Genomic DNA, 22,201 nt, shown 5'->3' with positions numbered 1-22,201 from the left:
CCAGGAATATACAAAAAGAAAAACCACAAAAATGTGGGACTATTTGTAGAAGGATAGTTTTATTCTCATATTATCCACTGCAGCAAATTTTGTTGGTGTCTTGATGCTAGTCATACATTATTCTGGTGATAAGAACAGAAGTACTAAGAAAGGCTGGTGGGCTGAGGAGTCTAAGGGGAAACAAATAGCTTACAAGTACAGGGGGACAGGACAGGGAAATTTCCATTTTTACTTTACATACATCTATTTTATCTAAATGTACTGTTTGCATTATAAAATAAGTCAACACGGGCCCTCCCTGGTGGCGCAGCAGTTTAAAGCACAGCACAAAGAAGCTCAGGCCACTTCCTCATGAGTTCGATCCCTGCCTGCCCTGGAGAAGATCCATATGGCCAGGCAGACCTCTCCTGACCCGCCAGCTGCTCCCCTCAGCAGTGTACTTCGTTGATCTGCCTGTTCTGTACTCCACTCTGTCTCTGGTGAATCCTCTCACCCTCCGCATCTCTGGCCTGTACCCCAGTTCTGTATGAATAAATAAATAAATCTTTAAAGAAAAAGTCAATACATGGTTAAAATAAATCAAGAATGATAGGGAAAAAGGAAGAAAAATATTTTCTAAATAGGTTCATTCTGTTCACCAAATAGCTTTAATTCTGTGTGTGTGTGTGTGTGTGTGTGTGTGTGGTCAAATTTATCACTACCTTCTCTTTACTACTGTAAAAGAGAGCATAGAGAGACAAGTGAAAAAGATGTACTTGTTTTTAGGTCCTGGACTGGTTGAAGCAGATGTTTGTGAGAGACTCATGGGAGATTAACAATGGCAGCCTTATCTTGATTTTGCTCCTTCTGTCCCAGATGTGCTGGGCCCCTTCTGCCCCTTTCCTATGCTATGGATCATCATCAGAAGTCCTTTGACTGGAGGCAGGCTTTCAGACTTCAGTGGCCCTGCTTTGGGCCAACGCTGTTTGGCTGGGCATTTACTCACAAGGGCATGGGTAACTTTGGGTGTCTGATTTGGAAACTTCCCCTTTTCTTTGTTACTCACTAATTGTATTAAAGTTCATTTCCATTAAATGTCATACACACTAGAGTATGTTTTCTCTTGATACAGCGGGTGGCAGAACTTTTTTAGGACAGACAGGTTTGGGGGTTCTGGAGTACTCCCCCTGCCCTGTAAAACTACTTCCTATCCTTGATTAGTCACCAGTCATTTGTGCTCATAAGAATTAGAACCACCATGTTCAACTAAATCATCTGAGTAACCTATCTATACTCAACTCACGTAAGAAATAAGTGAGGAATAGCTTTCAATGAATTCTCATCATTTATAAGTTATTCGAGTTCTAAGCTTCTTTTCTTCCCTTTATTTAAAAAAAAAAAAACAAAAAAACAACACTAAAAGTTGAGTCATTATGCTGACCAATGGAGAAAAAAAGCATCCTTGGCTTCGAAAAAAATTATAGACTGGGGAGTATACAGATTCAAGTCTGACTATTAAGGAATGCATGATATAAATACCCAAAAAGAAATCAAAAGAAAATTCATTAGGGGTGAAGTTAATTCCCTTTGGAAGAAACTAAGTAAGAGGCTTCATAGTCTTCAAAGATCCTGAGTAAGAGTTCAAAAGGTAGCAAGCAATTTGGTGACTTATGTGAGCAACTTAGAGAGGAGGAGTAATCCAGGGTTTGAGTGCAAGATTGGTTATGAGATTGAAGAGATAGCATGAGTTCAGACAATGGAAGACCTGCATACTAACTATGGATTATTTGGAAGCATCAAAAGTTTCTGATCAAGGGAATATGAACATAATTTACAACCAGACTTAAAAAAATAGATGGCAACAGTGTGGAGGATGGATGGGAAGAAATGAGAGGCCACCAGGAGAGGCATAAGGAATACTACAAACAAGATGGGAAAGGCTTCACAATGGCCCTAGACAGAAGGGCCTGGATCAGATGTGCAGAGGGTGAATGATGCAGCGAGCTCAGTAAGTGGGAAGAGGCAGGCAGAAGGAAGAATTGGTTCCAAGTTTTACAGCCTAATGTGCTAAATAGAGCATGGAAGGTACACACGGTGATGGAGCAGGTTTGAATTGGAAAGACAATGAGTTTGTTTTTTAGTTTTCTTCAATTTGAGTGCTTAAGGGGTATCCACGGAGATATCTGATTTGGCAGGCAAACTTGGGGGCTGACACTTGAGGTTAAGAGAATTTAGGATTAAAATCCAGTTTGTGGACTCATCTACTGGAGTCATGGGAGAGAAAAGACTACACAGGGCAAGAGAAACAGGGCAGAGAAGAGGTCAGGAATGGAAGTGGGCAAGAAATCATCTCCAACAAAAGGGAGCAAGACAACTAAGTGGAACTCAAGCAAGTTAACTTTGCCTTCTGTAAATAACTCTGACAAAGAAAAGAGTTAGAAGACCGAACACCAGACTATATTTCCTCAAGGGATCAGTTGAGATTCTGTTCAGTTCTCTGAAATTCAATTACAGAATAAGGCATACAACTTATACCTGATCTATTCATTTGTCTCCCTGAAGTACTAATTCGTTATGTCTGAAGTATGCATTCTTATTCCTAAAAGGATTTTTAGTGTTCCTACCTTATTTCTCAGACCCAATCATGTAAATGCCCTTATTAGTCTTGTCCATGTTAAAGCTGAGATTATGTTCACAATGACCATAACCTAGTTTCAAACTGATTAATTACTTCATAGTCTAAAATAGATAATTTTTTGTTTTATTTAAATACTAGAGAAAACTTTTAAAGTAAACTAGATTATCTGCTTTCCTAGATAATGATACTTATTTGGAAATAAGAGCAGCCTTGTTTTAGACTCCCTATGTTAACTATTAAGTGATAGATGGAATTTAACCAGGAAGTTTAAAAAGGCAGCCAAAAGCCCAGGTCAACTTCAGAACCCCTCCACCTTCCTATGCTGTTAACGGCCAGTGGCAAGTGCTATGGGCATCCAGCTGGATCCTTCCTTTTCTTCATTCTGCCCAGCTGTAAGATAGGCTTGTTCTGACCCATCTCTCACCAGACATTTATGAGAAAAGTCTCTGGCCAGATCCTTACATATAATCAGCATTTTTGTTTGCTGCAGTCCCAGTCATTTCCTACCTCAGGCCAGTTTCAACATGCGCTAGCTTTTTGCACTGAATCTACACAGTGTGTGCGGGCGTGACATCAGCTGTCCTGCCCCTAACATGGCCTTCGAGGAAGAAACTTACAATGGTGCTTTGAGTCCCAACAAAGCCCCTTCCTCTCTACTTAGGATCTCTGACATTTCCCCCTTCCTATTTAAAATTCTTCCTATTTAAAAAAAAAAAAATTAAGACCATAAAAGGGGAAGAGGGAGTAAGAAGGCCTGGAGGGCTAAAATTCTAGAGGCAAGAATATAAAAGAAGTCATAAAACTGCTTTGTGGTTACATCTTTTGCCAGCTGGTTCCAGTGTAGCTAGAAAGGGGTTCTAGCTGTGCAAACCTTTAAAAAAAATTTTCCTATACCCTCAAACAGATGATCCCCACAATCTCAAGAAATATTCTAGGCAGGACATAAAAATGCACTAAAAGGTGAGAAGAGATGGACCAAATCATACCAACATAATCGAGGACGAGTTATCTAGTTTTTATTTCAGAAAGAATGCTTTCTATCATGACTTCATAAAAGTAAGGGCTGAGCCAAATACTTAGTTTGAAACAATTTGGCTTTCCCAGGGAGATGGAATCTGATGGCTGTGCTGCCCGTCAGATCTGTTTATTTCATTATAATGACGGTTGTAACATACCATCCCCATGTACAAAGCCAGATATGCAGGAAATATGAGAAAACTGGAAAAATTTACCAGCTCTGCGGCCCCTGGATTGTGTTATAAGTCACCAGCATATGTAACTCATTTTCTTGTTAAGTAATTCCCTCAGGGGACTGGGTCTGCAATCCACATGAAGGATCAAATTTCATTTGCAGTTGTAGGAAAATGCAGCCCTCTGCATTTGCAAGTCAAAACTCCTGAAGGCTACAGTTAGTCTGGCTACCTTGGTTGATTTTCTTGGGAGAGGATTTTAGCAGACAGAAAACATTTGTTGCATGGCACAGGAGAGGAAGTTGAGAAGAGGAGGGATTCAGCTAGCAAAGAGACAACTAAGCCTCAGTTTTAATGTTAAACTCTAGTCTTAACACTCAGCCTACAGCTGTGTCCAAGCAGAGAGACATTCAGCAGTAATTCCAACCCGCCCCCCCCCCAATACACAGGAAGACAGATTAAAAGGGCAAGCATACAAACACACATAACCAATGGACTCTCTTTTTTTTATTTCTAGATATCAACTTGACTCCCAGCATGTGTTTGATTTCACATGAAATTGGGTCAGACTCACAAATTTTAGCATCTGTGTAAACAATTCATGTGTGATGTTTGATTAACTCATCTGACTTGAAGCAAAAACAACACATATTCGCTAGATTAAGCTGTCTAGATTTGCAAGTTTTCTTTAGTTATCTGAAGTCTCATTCTCAAAGTTTTAAACCCGCCCGACACTTACCTTGGTTTGAGTTGATTCACCTTTCTCAAACATCATCTTCAGCCTGTTCAGTGGAACATTGTATTTCTCAATTTTGTTTGCAGCTTCTGTGTTCTCACTGATTTCAGCTTTTCCTACTTCATGCCTGGATTCTCCCAGCCAATTTTCCATTTTTTCACTTCCTGGTGAGTGGTCCTGGAGATCCTCGCCGTCCTCAATGTGGGGATACAGATACCGAGGAAGGGCTTCCGGAGGTGCTCTGAATCTAGGTGTGGAGGGAAGTGGGTCCACTTGGTCAGCTTCGGTCCCTGACGCTGAGCTTTGTGCCACTTCAGCTGGAGGGCGGTCGCCTCTGTGCCTGACCTCAGCGCTGCTGTTTCGCAGGGAGTCTGTGTGAGACTCTGTTTCCTGCCCCGGGTTCTCCCACTTCTTCTTCAGCACAGTTAAGATCCCCCTTCTGAAATGCTGGGGGTGATTGTCAGTGTTCTAGAAGAACAAGAAATAAATGCCAGTTATAACTTGCCTGCTGCAACACTCAAACATGTTGATCTTTGTAAAATGAAAGTTTAAAACTCCAAGCTGCTTCTGGTCCACTGGCGTTCAGGCAACTGTGAACGTTACAGCCCAGCCACAAGGAGAAAGCATCCACCCTAGCCGAGGGAGAGGGGAAGAGAGAATAAGTCAGGAGCTGACGCAGGAAGTGATAAAACAGGATGGCCTTATAAGGACAAAATGGCAAGAAAGGAGAGCACAGACCTATTGACTAGGGGACAAGAGATTTTTATCCAAATATTGGGAAAAACAAGAAAGAAAAAGCAAAATACTAGGTACTTGAACACTGTAAATATGTTTAATAAAAGTTCATCATTGCATGCCACAAAATTTTGTGAATTCTGCTGGGGTTTTTTCCTTTAAAATAAGACACAGATGCAGGAAAGCCAAAATTACTCAACTCCAATCATTGCGGACAGCCGCACCAAGGATGGAAACTGTACAAATCTGAAGAAAACACCAGACTTTTACATTTATTGCATAAAACATATTTTATCGTCTGACATAATTTACATGCAGATAAATCAACTTTTTTAAAATTAAGACTCTAATCTCTTTTTTTCTGCTCCTTGCTGTATATTTACCTACACGAAAATTCTCACTTATCAGAAAAGTCACGATTTTACAGATCCTTTTGATGAAATACCCAGGTTCCCTTGGAACCACCACCATGTGCTTGATTGCAAGACACAACTTCCACCGCCCCGGAGGGTTCACTTTCACCTGGGTCAAATAGAGTTAATTAACACAGACACAGAGTGAAAACAACCTGGGCATTGTCGATGTTGCTTGATGAAGCAAGATGAAATGTCCCCTACTTGGTAAGCACCCCCACCATGTGGGGCAGCCACCAACGCACTTGCACTCCAATTCGGTCTAGCCCTCCATTCCTGTGGTCTGTGACTCACCTGTCTTTCAAGAAAGAAAGGACAGACAACCAGGGACTGAGCGTCTTCAGAGATTTAAACAGGATTAGCGGCTATATTGGGAATTAAGTCTCTCACCCTACTGCTCTTCTGAATATACTCTGAGAGCCACTCCCTCAAGCACCCCAAGACTGGAAAAGAAAGTTAACAAAGAACAACTGCTTGATTTTAGTGTTTAAACCAGAACTGACAGATGAGATATGCACTGCGGAAAGTATATAAGGGTCAGAGATAAAATAAGTGCAAAATGTTTTCTTTTTGGAAAAGAGAGTTAAGGTACTGCTCTGGAAGCCATGCTACCTTAAAGGCTAGGTGCTCCCTCCTGCCACACAAAGGATGAGTCACCTGGGTCTCAGACTTTCCCAGCTCTGCTCTCCCCAAGCTGGAGGCAGAGAATCAAAGCAGCCTGATAAAGTGCCTCACTGCTGTCCTCAGAGACGGATCATGTGATCAAGTATATTTACTGACATAATAAGATGCTTTTGAGTGACAAAAGCAAATATAAGGCAGTGTGGCTCCATTTTATAATACACACGCATATTCAGAAATAGAAACATAGAAAAGTATTCTGGAAGAAAAGATATCAGGATGTTATAGGTTATCTTTGAATCATGGATTACGGGTTTAGATTCTTTTTTTTAAGATTTATTTATTTATGCATACAGAACTGGGGTACAGGCCAGAGGTGCAGAGGCGGCGAGAGGCTTCACCAGAGACAGAGTGGGGAGCAGAACAGGCAGATCCACGAAGTACACTGCTGAGGGGAGCAGCGGGCGGGTCAGGAGAGGTCTGCCGCACCATGTGGTCACCTCTGGAGCAGGCGGGGATCGAACTCACACGGAAGCGGCTTTAGCTTCTCAGTGCTGTGCTTTAACCCACTGCGCCACCAGGGAGGGCCCTTTTTTCTCTTTTTACAGTAAGTGTGTATTCATTGTATAATAACACAAATTCAGAAATAAAAGTATACATATATCTTCATATTTTTTTTTTAAATCTGTAAAACAGTAACAATCTTGATGTTGTAAGCAGCTTGAAAATTCTGTGTCCCCAGCCGAGGAGCATTTTAAAGATGAGTAAATGTGTTCCTTTATGAAGAACATTCCTCAGGATACAAGGTCGAAAGGGGTGGGGGGGACAAGAAAAGGGGGGGGGCTGTGTGTTCTGCCGGCATTAAAGGCCACACTCGGTCCTTGCAGAACCTCCTTGTTGTGCCAGTTGTGGAGACTCTGGGTGTCACTTTGAGACGCTCGTGGTGTCTGTAACTGGCAAGACCTGGGGAGTTCTGGCAAGAGTAATACAGATCAGATTTTTTTATTTTAAATTAAAAAAAAAGTATATTTATTATGTATGCATACAAGAATTGGGGTGCAGGCCAGAGGTACAGGGGTTAGAGGATTCACCAGAGACAGAGTGGGGAGCAGTACAGGCAGATCTACTGAAATACACTGCTGAGGGGAGCAGTGGGGAGACAGGAGAGGTCTACTGTGCCCTGGGGGTCACTCCCTGCCCAGCCAGGACCCACTGTGTTTGCAGTGGCTGTCAACAGCTTGATAGCACTGTCTTTAACTCCTGCGCCAGATGAGATTTTAGAAGCTAAGGCAAGGAGAGATAGGAAAGAAGCAATGGCTACTCTCTTTCTGTGGACTAAAGAAAGAGAAGCAAAAAGTACAGAACAAAAAGCAGTTTGGATAACACAGTGAAAAGAGCCTGGGCTGACAGACTGGTTATCAGTGGTAATGCATTGCGGGGCATGCATAGTTTCTTCTCTTTATTTGTATTTCTACAGTCAACATTTATTACTTGTACAAGCCAAGTGAACTTGGGCAAGTTTCTTAATCCCAAAAACTACCTGTCAGGGTTATTATGGAGAATTAATGAGATTAAATGTGTAGTATAGCATCTGACATCAACAGGAACCCAATGAGTGGTGATGATTATTATTAAACGGTGGTCCTCTTTCTTCCAGCCCTATATCATCACGGTGATCAACCACAGTGCACAGTCATCTCCCCAATCTTGATCTTGGATTATAGTTTTTTACTGTTTTTCTACTCTTGTTATTATCTTCAGAGTCAAGCAGGGGTAGGAGGAGCATAAAATACAGTCAAATTCTAGTTGATGTCCTTTGCATCAAGGTTTTAACTTTTTCCCAGGTATTTTCCTAGAATAAGTCAGTGGCCACTCCAGGAGGCTGCAAGTTTTCAAGGACCCCATCAGTTGCTCCACCAGCCTGGCCTCCTTTCTCAAGGTGACACCCAGCCCTAGGGTTATGTGCCCTGACCCAGCACAGCTGAGACTCTTGGCAGATGTTGCACTTGGAGTGGCTGTCTGAATACAGAGCAGGCTCACCCTGGAGAGGCAACATAATGTCCTTTCTGCAGGAGCAGTCAACTTGGAACTAGGATGCATGTCAGCCCTGTCATGCTGAGGCATTTGATCCTTGTAAGTCCTTCTCCTTTAGTCAGTTTTCATCTGTGCAGTGAGGAACATGGATCAAGTAAGCTTTAATGTTGAGGTCATGGGAGAAGAATCTTCATCTTAAAAGCAGGGAGATGGGCCCTCCCTGGTGGCGCAGTGGGTTAAAGCACAGCACTGAGAATCTAAAGCCGCTTCCGCATGAGTTCAATTCCCGCCTGCCCCGGAGGTGACCACATGGCGCGGCAGACCTCTCCTGACCCGCCCGCTGCTCCCCTCAGCAGTGTACTTTGTCGATCTGCCTGTTCTGTTCCCAGCTCTGTCTCTGGTGAGGCCTCTCACCGCCCCTGAGCCTCTGGCCTGTACCCCAGTTCTGTATGCACAAATAAATAAATCTTTAAAAAAAAAAAAAAAAGCAGGGAGATGTTTGGTGGAAACATGGACTAGTTGACATACGGCCAGCCTCCAAGGAAGGAAGGAGATCCCCAAACTGAAAAATGACAGCTTTCCAAGACATTTCCTGAACACCTCAGAAAAAGTCATCAATTTTTATGGAGAAAGTTGCCCAAATGGCACAGAGTTTGAAAAGTGGCATAATCCATGTTTGTAAGGGACCTGAAAAAACAATTGGTGGTATTAATGGTCTGTATCTCTGATTCCTGGGGCCAAGTGGAAGAGGAAGGGGAGAAGTAAGTTTTTGGAAATCCAGGCTCTTACTTAACCTGTCCTGACTGTTTGCTGAGGTAACAAATATACCCACTTATTCTGGGTAAATCACTTGTCTACCTTGCCTTCTATAGGAAAGTGTGAGTTTTCTTCAGTCAAGCTAGTCAGCTGCTTCTATCATTTATGTGGACATTTCTCCTTGAGTTTATATGGACAAGTCTCCATCTTGGCAAGTGTCACACACTGTTCCACTGTCAAATGTGCCTAGTCTCCTAGTCTCCATCCTGAGCATGTGCTTCCTCTGCTCCCTTTGCAAGTTCAGTCTCCTTTGCTGGTTCTCCCTCTCTCACAAACTTTTATTTATAGTTTTGTATATTCAGTTTGTATTTATTTTATTCATTTATGCATATAAGAGCTGGGGTGTACAGCAGAGGTGGGGGAATTGAGAGGATTCACCAGAGACAAAGTGGGGAGCAGAACAGGTGGATCTACTAAAATACACTGCTGAGGGGAGAAGTGGGTTGAGACAGGAGAGGTCTGCTGCGCCATGTGGGTTGTTCAAATTAGTGCAGCTGATAGCTTCATAATGCTGAGCCTTAACCCCTTGTGCCACCAGGGAGGTCCTCCAGGCCCTCCCTGGTGGCACAGCGGGTTAAAGCACTGCGCTGAGAAACTAAAGCCACTTCCGCATGAGTTCGATCCCCGCCTGCCCCGGAGGTGACCACATGGCGTGGCAGATCTCTCCTGGCCCGCCCGCTGCTCCCTCAGCAGTGTACTTCCTCGATCTGCCTGTTCTGCTTCCCGCTCTGTCTCTGGTGAATCCTCTCACCCTCCGCATCTCTGGCCTGTACCCCAGTTCTCTATGAATAAATAAATAAATCTTTAAAAAAAAATTCAGATGCTCCAGAGCAAAGTGCTCAGACCTCTTCCCTATCTACATTCAACTCCCTATGGGATCTCGTACATCTCATGTCGAAACTCCACTGATACTTTGACACATGCACATCTTATCTACAACCTGGATCTCTTCCAATTCTAGTTTTGAATATTCAGTTTGTATTTGAAACCTCCACTTGGATGCTTTTATATAGCATTTCACTTTTATTTAATGTGCCTAAAACTCCCTTTTTGAAACCTGCTACAGTTAATTGATAATGTTTCAGTTAATAGCATCTTCCCAAGGTGTTTGGGGCAAAACATTTCTACCATTCTTGATTATTTTCTTTCTTTCTCTATTTTCAGTATAAACCCTGACAAATTTTCTCACCTATAGTGACTACAACAGTCCAATCGATCCCTATCTCTTACTTTAATCACTGCAACTGGCTTATAATTGGTCCCCATGTTTCTGCCACTGTTTCTCTAGCCTCTTCCTCCTCTTTTTAAAACCTAAGATCAGGTCACTTGTTGCACACCAACCCTCCAAAGGCTTCGATCCAGCCACAGTCAAGTCCAGGGCTTCAATTTGGCCTTACCTGAGCTTGCCTTGGTTTCTTCCCTAAGAATGCTTCTACCAAAAAGGAACTCTCCTGCACTGCTGGTGGGAATGAAAACTAGTGCAACCACTATGGAAAACTGTTTGGAGGTTCCTCAAACTGCTAAACATGGAGCTTCCCTACGACCCAGCAATCCCACTCCTAGGTCTCTACTCAAAAGACACAAAAACACTGATTGAAAAAGATACCTGTACCCCCATGTTTATTGCTGCTTTATTTACAATTGGAAAAACATGGAAGCAGCCCAAATGCCCAAAAGTAGATGAATGGATAAAAAAGATGTGGTACATATATACAATGGAGTATTACTCAGCAACCAAAAAAGAGAAACACATGTCTTTTGCAGCAACTTGGATGGAGCTGGAAAAGATCATGCTTAGTGAGATAAGCCAGAAAGAGAAAGAAAAATACCGGATGGTTTCACTCATAGCAGGAGTATAATGGACCAGGCGAGAAAATAACAAAAATAATCAACAACCATATACCAGAGACATTCTGTGGGCGTGGAGTGGGGAATGGGATCAAAAACAGGGGGGTGGGGAGGGAAATGCACGGGATTATGGTGATGGCACATGGGTGACTTGGTGATGGGAAACCCGCGGGGATTACAATTGAGATGGGAAAAAAAATGTACAAAATGATGTAAAAATAAACTGTTGTAAAATTTAAAAAAAAAATGCTTCTACCTCAGGATATTTGCACATGCTCTGCCTTCTGCTTGAATCAGTTTTCTCCCCAGTTCATGTCCTCAGAGCTCTGCTCAACTGTCCTCATCAGAAACTTTGACCACCCTGCAACACTGACCTGACTCAATTTCCATACTCTCTCCCACTAAAACTCCATGATGGCAAAAATGTAGTCTATCTTAGATCTGGCATGTAGTAGGTGTTCCACAATACTTGCTAAATGAATGTATGAGAGAAAAGGACAAGGAGCAGGGGAGGAAGGGGATAACAGATAGAAGGGAGATAAGAAAGAAAGAAAAGAAAAAAGCAACTGAGTGGAATGATGGTAACTTTTCACTCCATTTTTGAAGTACAGGAAAATTAAACCAAGGACCTAAATGGCATTATCTCCTTAGACAGAGCAAATTGACAGGGGCAAGCTGTGTACTAATTCAAATAAGTTAGGCACTAAAAACTGGAGGTGGAGAGATATTTTTGTAATGTTAGGCAAATTAAAAAACTCTCATCCAAATGAAGTTTTTCTTTGGTAAGAGTTCAAAAGAAATACACTATCCAGCTCAGCTGGAAGTTAGCCAGTGGGGAAGGTAGAAAATGGATATGAGCAGAGGGCTTGTTCTGAGTCTTCAGTTTTTGATGAATCCTGCAGCTAAGAAACTTGCTAAGTAGACTGGGCAAAAAGTTTGTTTAAAAAAAAAAAAAAAGGAAAAAAAGAACCCAGAGGAGAACAAGAGCTGCACAGCTGCTACCACTTAATTGCACAGATAGAGAAATTCTAGTTATTTGGTTTGGAAATAAGATGACTGCCTAAGAAACCCTGTACTCTAATTTGAGCTGAAGCAGTAAACCAGTTTACTAACCCCAGGCAAAGCACTTGGCCTTTTGTCTGTCACTCAATTCGAGAAAGAAAAAGTGCTTCAAAAAATAAACCTCAGGAAAAAATAAGATCCCCTTCACCTAAGCCAAGTCCTCCAGAGCAAATGGCTCACAAATCAGACCAGTTGGCACAAAAGCCCGCTCAGCTGCCAGGGAGCCCGAGCCCGCAGCGGCTGCAGGTGGCCGGCCACACAGGCTCTGTTCACGGAGCCCCACATGCCCGGGGCTTCTGAATACTTACACTCCTCCTCTTTTCCATGTTTGCTTCTTCAGCTGCCTTCTGGTACCTTCAGAGAAGGGAGAGAGGAGAAATTGAATGTTCTTAAATTAAACTTTTTTTTTATTATATACTTTTTACATCATTCTTCATCTTGTGTATTTTTTCATCTCAGTTGTATTAAAACTCTTTCAATCTTTAAGAAAACATTTATGCAAACCTACTTCTGCCAGCAAATTATTTTAATCAACTTTGTCAGAAGAAGCAGAGAATTGGAGCAGCTCTCACTTCCTGTCCTGTCCCAGCCTCCTGTTCTGATATAACAGAAAAGTCCAAGCAGATGAAGAAAATACTTGGAAACAACTGGATAGAGCAGAAAGTCTGGGGCTTAAGCACTGGTCTCATCACTTATTAACTGTGATCTCTGGCAAGTCAGTGATGCTACATACCTACTTTCAAGGTTGCTGGGAAGATTAAATGAAATCACATGTGTAAAAGGATTTGGCATCAGTTAAAGGATATAACATGGCATTAATCCTGAAACATATATTTGCCCACCTGGATGCATCTGAGACGATTGTACAGCTCTTGTCTGCCAAATGCGGGCGAAGTAATCATATTGCCTGTACATGTGTGAATTTAGTCTAAGTTGTTCGATTTGTCACATTAGTTCAGTTGAGTGGATTTGATGGCACTTAAAATGTCTTTAAAGAGATTATATTTTGACATTTAAAGAAAATCATTTTACTTTTTAATGTATGCATAAGAGGGACATGTAAGGAAAGTTTATGGGATAAGCAAGCTTGGTTCTTTTAATTAGCAGAATTTTTTTCCTTAGTGATAAAATAGCGTGAGGCCTACAGTCAAGGACATTGAGATGTCATTTACATATATATATATATATATATATATATATATATGATTTATTATTTGAAATTTCTTAGTACTTTCATCATTTTATTTTAACATCACTTGGATCATAATATCCCTGAGAAACAACTGAAGTCCTAGGGCTTTTGAGAGGGGGCAGGTTTTCTCATTTTGAGGACAAAGGAGGGCAGGGAAGCCCAAACGCAGCAAATCTCCAGGTCACCCAGAATGACCTTACTGCTTCCTTAACTGCTCAGGGCCTCGCAGTCAGCAGAATGGACACCACCATTGCCTCTCCTTGGGCTACATGCCTACACCCACTTAGCACCAACTCAGCCCTAGAAAAGGACATGTTCGGAGGGTCACTTGTTCTGTCAGAAGGTAAATTTTCAGAATTCACAAGGCATTTGGGAAGGAAAAGAAGTGAGATAAAAAGAATTATGTTTCACAAAGCATACAAACCATATATAAGTCAATGTACTTCTGTAAAATTTTTTAAATTGGGGCCCTCCCTGGTGGCGCAGCCGGTTAAAGCACAGCACTAAGAAGCTAAAGCCACTTCAGCATGAGTTCGATCCCCGCCTGCCCTGGAGGTGACCACATGGCACGGCAGATCTCTCCTGACCCATCCGCTGCTCCCCTCAGCAGTATGCTTCGTCAGTCGGCCTGTTCTGCTCCCCACTTTGTCTCTGGTAAAGCCTCTCACCTCTCCTGCACCTCTGGCCTCTACCCCAGTTCTGTATGAATTAATAAATTAATCTTTAAAATTTTTTTAATTGAAGCGTGACAATTAAAGAAAAGAAAAAGAGCCAAATGGGAAAGAACCCGTTTGCCTACCAACACCAACCTTCAATTTGTAAACACCTTCACATTTCTAGTGTGCATGTAAGTAGAATCTCAACCAAAACGGAAATCTGAAAAAGTCCCAGTTCTGGTGCCACTGCTTACTTGTTATATAACCTGGCTTATATCACATTTATTTGGGTCTCATCTACAAAGTTAAATGACTCTGTGAGAGGAATCTAAGGTCCTTTTTCAGTCCTGTCATTATTTGAATTTTAACAATCAGCTATTAATAAACATCTTATTTGCTAGGCTGGGAATTGCTCTACAAGTAAGCAGAGCTTTCTAATATGAGAGGGCGAAATTCCAAAAATTTCTGGCATTTCCTTAACCATAAATAGAAAGAAAATGAGATCAGGATTTCTGTAAGTGAAGGGACAAATTGCAAAAGTATTTGCAACTTCTGCAATAAGAAAAGGCTAGTATTCCTTAAAATATACAGGATTCTTTCAAATCAAAAAGAAAATGACAACAGAAAACTGAGCATGTTTACAGGAAAGAAATTCAAATGTTTTTTAAATAAACAAAATGGATGTCCAGTCTCAAAACAAAAATTCAAACAACACGAAGAACATGCCTTACATATCAAGTAAGATTTTTACTTTAAAGATTTATTTATTTGTACATACAAAACTGGGGTACAGGCCAGAGGCTCAGGGGCGGTGAGAGGCTTCACCAGAGACAGAGTGGGGAACAGAACAGGCAGATTGACGAAGTACACTGCTGAGGGGAGCAGCGGGCGGGTCAGGAGAGGTCTGCCGCGCCATGTGGTCACCTCTGGGGTAGGCGGGAATTGAACTCATGCGGAAGTGGCTTTAGCTTCTCAGTGCAGTGCTTTAACCCGCTGCGCCACCAGGGAGGGCCCTCAAGTAAGATTTTTAAATGCTGCTAGCAGACTATTGATGAGGATTTATGGGGAAGCAGGTCCTACTTAAATTGCTGGGGTGAGTGGAGGCAATAAATTAGAGAAAAATTAAAAAAAAAATTACACAAGCAAAAATACTTTCCATATGGAGTTTCCAAAATTATGTTTCCAAAATTTGTCTTACAGATATACTCCCATAAGCAAAAATGACATTTATAATAAATTACATCACAGCATTTATTCTAATAGCAAAGGACTGAAAACAACCTGAATTTCCATTATGAGGAGACTGGGAAATAACATATTCATGCAATGGAATACTATGTGGCTACGAAAAGGGAAGATAGTGGTGACTGCACAACAATGAAAAAATACGTGATACCACTGAACTGTGAACTTTAAAATGTTAAACAGTAAATTTTGTGTAATGCATATTTTACCACAATTAAAAAAATTGGTACTGGCAGAAACAATATGGCATTGACATGAAGATAGAGAGAACCCTGGAACAATATAGAGAGCCCAGAAATAAACCCTCCCACATATGGCCAAAGGATTTTCAGCAGGGTGTCAAGATTACCCCATGGAGGAAGGAGTCTTTTTAATAAATGATGTTGTGGGGGAAATGGATAAACACTTAAAAAAAAAAAGTTGGGCCATACCCTTATAAGATTTAAATCAGAATGGATCAAAGACCTGAATATAAGAGCTAAAATTATAACACTCTTAAAGAAAACAGACACAGTGTCATGACAACGATTGGCAATGATTTCTTGGAATGACACCAGAAGCACAGGCAACAATAACAAAAAATAGATAAACTGGACTTCAGCAAAATCTGTCATCAAAGGAAAAGAGGCAAACCTTTGATGGGAAGAAAATATTTGCTAATCACATGTCTAATAAGGGGTTAATACCCGTTTTTACATAATTTTTTAAAATTACAAATATGAGACAATATTGTACATACTACGCTGCATCTTATCAATTTAGAATAGCTGAAGTTTCATTCAAGAAATATATTCTAAATAATAGAGAAAAAGAAATGAAAGATTTAACCAAAAGAGGCAGTTTCCATTCTCAGGCAGTTTACAGTTTAAACCTTAAACAAACAAAGACAGAAACACACACACACCACCTGACTCCTCAGTTTGGTACCTCTGCTAGGTTACTCAATACTATTCCATTATTCTTTAAAAGAGTTACTGTTCTGTGTGTGTGTGCGTGAGAGAGAGAGAGAAAAGCCTACTTGAGGAGGAAATAGCCACTGAGATCTGAAGTCTGACCAGAGGAGTTGGCTAAGTAGCAAAGAGGTGAGAAACACCATCCAGGCACAGAAAAACAGCACATGCAAAGGCCCCTGGGCACGAAAGCATTTAGCCCGCTGGTTGTCCAGAGTGTACGTGGCTCCAGTGCTGCTGAGCACACTGGGAAAGGAGCAGCAGGCGGCAGTACAGCCAGGGGCTGTGCGGACCATGCGGAGGGTTTGGGGTTTAATCCAATAAGTGGTCATCGATCCGAATCATGTTTTTAAGAGTGCTTTGGAGACAAACATAAACACTCTGCTTTTGGATATGGGGGAAACCCAGAGTGGCAAAGTTGAACCTAGCACACATCTCTCTCCCCACCCCAACATGACTTCCTGCATAACAGCTCCCGCCACTCTTGTTTTAACTTTATCTGTTCCACAGTCCTAAGAACAGGGTTTGTATTTAGTTTGCTGTGACTGTCCTTCCTGAACTAATTAAAAAATTGATCCTCCGCTCTCCCTACTTAACTTCCTTTTTTTTTCCTCCGAGGATGAATGTGCATTCATGGTAGATGATTCTGGCTTGGTTCAGAGTGGGGCACTGGAGAAATGGTGAGAGTTCATGGAAGATAAGAGTTAGCAAACACCTCCTCGATTTAGCAGCCCTGGAGCTGGCAATTCTCTTCCATTACAAATACATGTTATTCACCCATACTCCATTTAATGGACATTTGCAATGTTTCCAGTTTCAACCATTACAAATAGTGTTTTAGCAAATGTCCTTGTACATGTATTTTCCCATTTGTATTGAGACATGGAAATGCAGAAATATAGAGGGTTATAGCTAGCAAGGAACATAGAACTGGTCTTGAACTTGCTCCCACACCTGCTGGATGGCTTCTAAAGTATGTTATAGCAGCAACTGGCCAGAGCCAATCAGCAAGCAGGTTTCTTTGCTCAATTATTCTTGGAGGCAAGGTATTTACACTGTGGTTAGCTGGGTAAATAAGCTCAGGGGTTCACTTCCCTTTACTGTCTTTACAAAAACAAAGATTTGAAGAAAGGAGACCAAAGTCATTTTCATCTTCAGTCCTTTCCTTTTAGTATTGAGGCATCTGCAAGATACAGGTGGCTGTTCTGAATTGTGTTTGAAACTCCCATTCAAATGCTCCCACCTTTATTTATAAAGAAATTCTTGCTGAAGAGCAGATATGCAGGGAGCAAAGTTCTACACCACTGCTCTCTTCCCAGCCAGGTCCTTGTGCGTCTGCATTGTACTTTCAGAACACAAGGAGACTGAAGCATGATCTTGCTGAACTCTGTGTTAGAACTCAGGCCTCCAACTTTCTTCAAAGGCACTTAGAATAACAAGCATTATTCTGACCCAAAATGTGAAGGTCACTGATTTGTGGAGGAAAGGAAGGTACTTTTAAGACCCAGATTTGAGGGGGGAAATATTTGCAGCGAGGTTTCTATAATTAAAACATTATCCCTCATCCTTTGCCAGATTTTCTCATCTTCCAGTCTCCTCCTCTTCCCAAACAAAATCAAACCTTGTAACTACTCGTTAATGCTCAATTCTGAGGCAGGCAGTTGATGGATGATGCTAAAATTATCTAGGGAGTAATAATAGTGTCTCAAACTTCTCTACTGCCAGAAAACAGAGTTCCTGAGCTATGACTCTTGTTTGTAGCCCTCAAACAGAGCAAAAGGAACAGTAAGCTAAAAAGGGGGAAAATGGAAACTCCCAAGGAATAGGCAGTAAATTTACTTCTGGAACAATTTCACCACTAACAAATTACAGAAGAGAAAAAAAGGAAGTTAAGTAGGGAGAGCTGAGGGTAAATTTTTTTTTATTAACTAAAGGAAGAACAGGCACAGCAAACTAAACACAAACCCTGTTCTTTCTTAGGCCTATGGAACAGGCAAAGTTATAACAAGAGTGGGGGGAGCTGTTATGCAGGAAGGCATGCTGGTTGTGGGGCGAGAGATGTGCGCTAGGTTCAACTCCGCAGCTCTGGGTCCCACTGCGCCCCCCGGCCCCATCCAAAAGTAGAGTGTTTATGTTTGTGTGCTTTGGTAGGTTATTTTAGGTCTCGAAATACTATTACTATTAATTTATATGGAAAACATTTGAGAACTCCTATAGCCCTAAAATAACCTACCAAATCATACCAAACATGAACATTCTGCTTTCCGATAGTGGGGAAACCTGTATCTTGGTGTGTACTCTTCAGTCAAAACTGCCAGACCTCAAGTTCCTTATTTGTTAGAACAAGGGGACAAAAGTTAGCCAGATAAGTGGTTTTAAACTTTTCACTGCAGAATTCATTTTTCAAATAATATCTTGCTTAGAACCTAACACAGAAAAGATATCAAAGCAGGATAGCTGGGCTGGAAAGACCCAGGCTCACCCCTTAAAAGCAGGCAGTCGCTATTGAAAGCGAAAGCTTGTCAGGGTAAGTCAAGCATAAAGAGAGGTGGGGTCAGACAGGGTGAAAAGAGTAATATGGAGGTTTCTCTGCAGAACAATTTCCAAGTTCTGTTAATCATATCTCAACACTGTCTCAAATCCTTCCCACCCCTTCCTTTCCATTCCTCTGCTCCCCACCCTCAACAGCTTTCACTTGTTTTCACATGAGTCTCATAATTTTCTTCAGGCTACCAATCTTTCACTTTCACTGTATATTTGACCATGTCGCCAAGACCATCTTTCTAAGTGAGAAGTGTGATCATGTCATTCTCCCTGCATGCAAAGCTTCAGTAGTTTTCATAGTTTATGTAACTAAATCCTAAACTTAGCATAGCATTCAAGGCCTTCCATCATCTGGCCCTCACGGAACTGTGTTAGCCCTCCTTTTCACCATAACAGACGGTTCGCTTTCCTACTTCTTTTATTCATATTCAATTTTCATAATCCATGGCTTGAACTTCCTATTAGAAATCTTATTCACTCTGCTTTATGTTTAAGGTCATTGTTTTGATTTCCCAAGCCCGTCTCGTTCACTACCAGTGCTTTCTAATTTTCCTAAAGATAAAAACCACCTGGGATACTGTTTAAAGCACATAAGTTCCTGGGTCCCATCCCAGGCACACTGAGTCAGACTCTTTTGGGAAACATACACCACAAAACTTACACTCCTCCCATCAACAGGGAGAGCTAAACTCTCTCCCCTTAAATAGGAGCCAGCTTTGTGACAGACTTGTAATCAAAGAGAATGTGGCAAAAGTGCTGCCACGTAACTTCACAGGCTGGGTCATAACACTGACCCCAGTTCCTTTCCTTTTGTTGCTCCCTCCCTATTCTCGCCCCTTGCCCCTGGCCCCCAGTCAAGCAAACCAAGCTGCACAGGAAAGTCAAGGCAGGTGGCCCAGCCCAGCCGCACCTGAGAACTCAGGTGTCAGCACCTGACCCACTGTGAGTGAGCTTTCCCTGACTTGTGTCCCCATCTCTGAGCCAGCCCAGCTGATGCTGAGGGAAGCAGAGGAAGTTCTGCCTAAGCTGGAGACTCATAAGCAGGATAAATGCTGTAATTATTTCAGGTCACTAAATTTTGGAGGCTGTTTTCACTCAGCAATAACTAACTGGACCACCTGGTTATTTATAGTACCCTATTGTAGCCCTTAAGATGAAGGAAGTCTGGGGTATCCTCTAATGTTTAAACTATAATGTTCATTTCCTTAAGGCCAGGGATTGTCTTAAAATTTCCCAACCTCGAGTTGTTTTCTGAACTATCTGTATTGATTTTATTTTTTATAAGAATAATATGTGTTTGACATAAAATTATAGCAACATAAAATGTATAATGTTTGGGCTGTGCCATTCATACTGCCTGCCCTCCCCCTTAAGGCATCACCAAGGGCAGCAGCTTGGAAGGAGGCGCTTGATGGGCTTGTGACTAAAGAAAAGGTGATTCTGTAGCTTAGAGAAACCTGTTGGTTTAGCTGCATCTTGGATACAAACCTCACAGTTACTCACTTCAAATCTTTACCATCTTTCTTCTCTTAAATGTATCATAGCTTCTTATTAATTAACAAACATTACTAGTGAGATATACCTACCACCTGCCCAAAGCTACTTCCTACTATGGGATCTCTGGTGTCTTATTTACATATATCATTCTTTCAATATTTGTTGCGTGTTCCAGTTACCATGTCATGCGCTGGGGATATAAAATAAGCATGGGAGAGGTCCGTATACCATACGTTTTACAATTATATTTTGTGTTTTAACTTTTTCTTTCTCCAAATAAGCAAACATGCCTCCTGATAATCACCTTATTCCTTTTCACGTGCATGGTCCTAAGACCCAAAAGGTGCTTAATAAAACCATTTATAGCATGGACTTCCTTTACTAATTTCTCTGACAGATGGTAATGTTTGCTCAAGTCAGGTGTGCTTTCTCTTGACCCAGATCAGTACTTACTTGGAGAATATTTCTGCAATGGCTGATGACTTGTTCTTGTTGACGAGAGAAAGTTCTTTAGCTGTTACTCTCAGTGACTGGGATGTCCATTGCCGTCTATTAAACGGAGTTGATTCCATTTTGTCTACAGATACTGAAAGACCTACGTAACAAAGCGTGTGAGAATATTAGACACAAACGTGGACTCTCCAGCATCCAAAGCCCGCAGCAGTGTGATAAAAGAGCCTAGACCCACACTCTTTGCTCTCAAAAACTATAGCCTTGATCAAATGATTCAATATCTTTGGATTGTAGTTTCCTGTAAGATGAGAAGGTTAGAACAGATGATCTCAAAGGTCCCTTCCAGTTGCATCATTTTATGACTGACCCTACTGTGCAAACATCAGTTGGCCTTTCCCTGAACTTAAGATTGTTCCAAAGTCACATTTGGAGTGAAATGTTCCACTCTTCTGAGTTACATCCCAGGGGAGGTACAATCAGCATCTCTGTAGAATCAGGTCCAAATTAGGTTCCACCTACATCCAAGTTTCTTTTGGCTGTTCTCTCTCCCAAGTTCTGTAGCCCTGACCACTACGCCCTGACCACTACTCGGTGTTAGGGAAAGAGCTGGGGTTATAGCATAGTATAATATAAGGAGAAAGGGCTTGAAGGGAGACAGACTGAAGTTAAAATGTAACTTGGTTACCTTAAAAGCCTTTTTGGTTTTATTTTCTTCAGCTGAAAAACAGTACTTTCATAGGGTCTTTGATGTGGATTTAAGGAGACAATATACTTAAAATATTAGGGATGTTTTCATTTTCTTAGAGCATCTTAAGTATATATTAGTGTTGACTTTTAAAATAATTCTTATTATTTTCTTTTATTTTAATTTTTTAAAATATTTTTTTATTCATGCATACAAGAACTGGGATATAGGCCAGAGGTGTGGGGGGTGTGGGGTGGGAGGATTCATCAGAGACAGAGTGAGAAGCAGAACAGGCAGATGGACTGAAATACCCTGCTGAGGGGAGCAGCGGGCGAGACAGGAGAGGTCTGCCATACCATGTGGATCACCCCCCTGGCCTGGGATCAAATGTATGCTGCAGGTTCAAACTCATGCTGCAGTGACTGTGGATAGCTTCACACTGCTGTGCTTCAACATGCCACACACTCATTATTTTAAAGACTTTTAGCAATTGAGGAAAGTACAGTGTACTTCATATTCAGGGCATAAAACCTATATACCTGAATTATTTTCTAAAATTCATAGATTTTCTAAAATCTATGTGATAGGGACATCATATAGTCCCTATCCAATAGCCTGGAATACTTGGTTTTGCCCCAGTAATTACCAAAGGAGTCCAAACCTTACTCAGAAGAGATTAAAAAAAAAAGAAGAAACAAAGAAAAGAAAAGAAATGAGTCAACAGTTTCCTTCTGTGAAGGGTAAAAGTATAGATGAAGGTGCTACATACAGCCCTCTTGACAGCCACAAAGCAGAACTGCATTCTGGTGGAATGTTTGCTTCATCAGGAGCTACCTCCAACAGCCTAAGCAACAGTAGAACACACAGTCGCTTAACCCAGCAACCAGGGCAGCTTTTTATACTAAAG

The 22,201-nt window shown here is 41.5% G+C and overlaps 1 protein-coding gene across 2 annotated transcripts in view; it reads right to left on the bottom strand.

Annotated features, from left to right (window-relative positions):
- The window catches only part of LIMA1 (LIM domain and actin binding 1), a 72,514-nt gene that overhangs the window by 27,687 nt on the left and 22,626 nt on the right, over positions 1-22,201 (bottom strand). For both annotated transcript variants that reach the window (XM_004692760.2, XM_012732629.1), the window contains exons 2-4: positions 20,610-20,751; positions 12,381-12,426; positions 4,547-5,011 (exon numbers count right to left, since the gene is read on the bottom strand). In XM_004692760.2, the coding sequence (XP_004692817.1) occupies positions 4,547-5,011; positions 12,381-12,426; positions 20,610-20,728 (630 nt within the window). In that variant the 5' untranslated portion in view covers positions 20,729-20,751. The remainder of the gene's footprint in view (positions 1-4,546; positions 5,012-12,380; positions 12,427-20,609; positions 20,752-22,201) is intronic.

The sequence above is a fragment of the Condylura cristata genome, unplaced genomic scaffold, assembly GCF_000260355.1.
Source record: "Condylura cristata isolate star-nosed mole 26May11 unplaced genomic scaffold, ConCri1.0 scaffold00034, whole genome shotgun sequence".
Taxonomy (NCBI): Eukaryota; Metazoa; Chordata; class Mammalia; order Eulipotyphla; family Talpidae; genus Condylura; species Condylura cristata.
The sequence above is the reverse complement of the archived record's forward strand: the minus strand, read 5'-3'. Positions and strand labels throughout refer to the sequence as shown.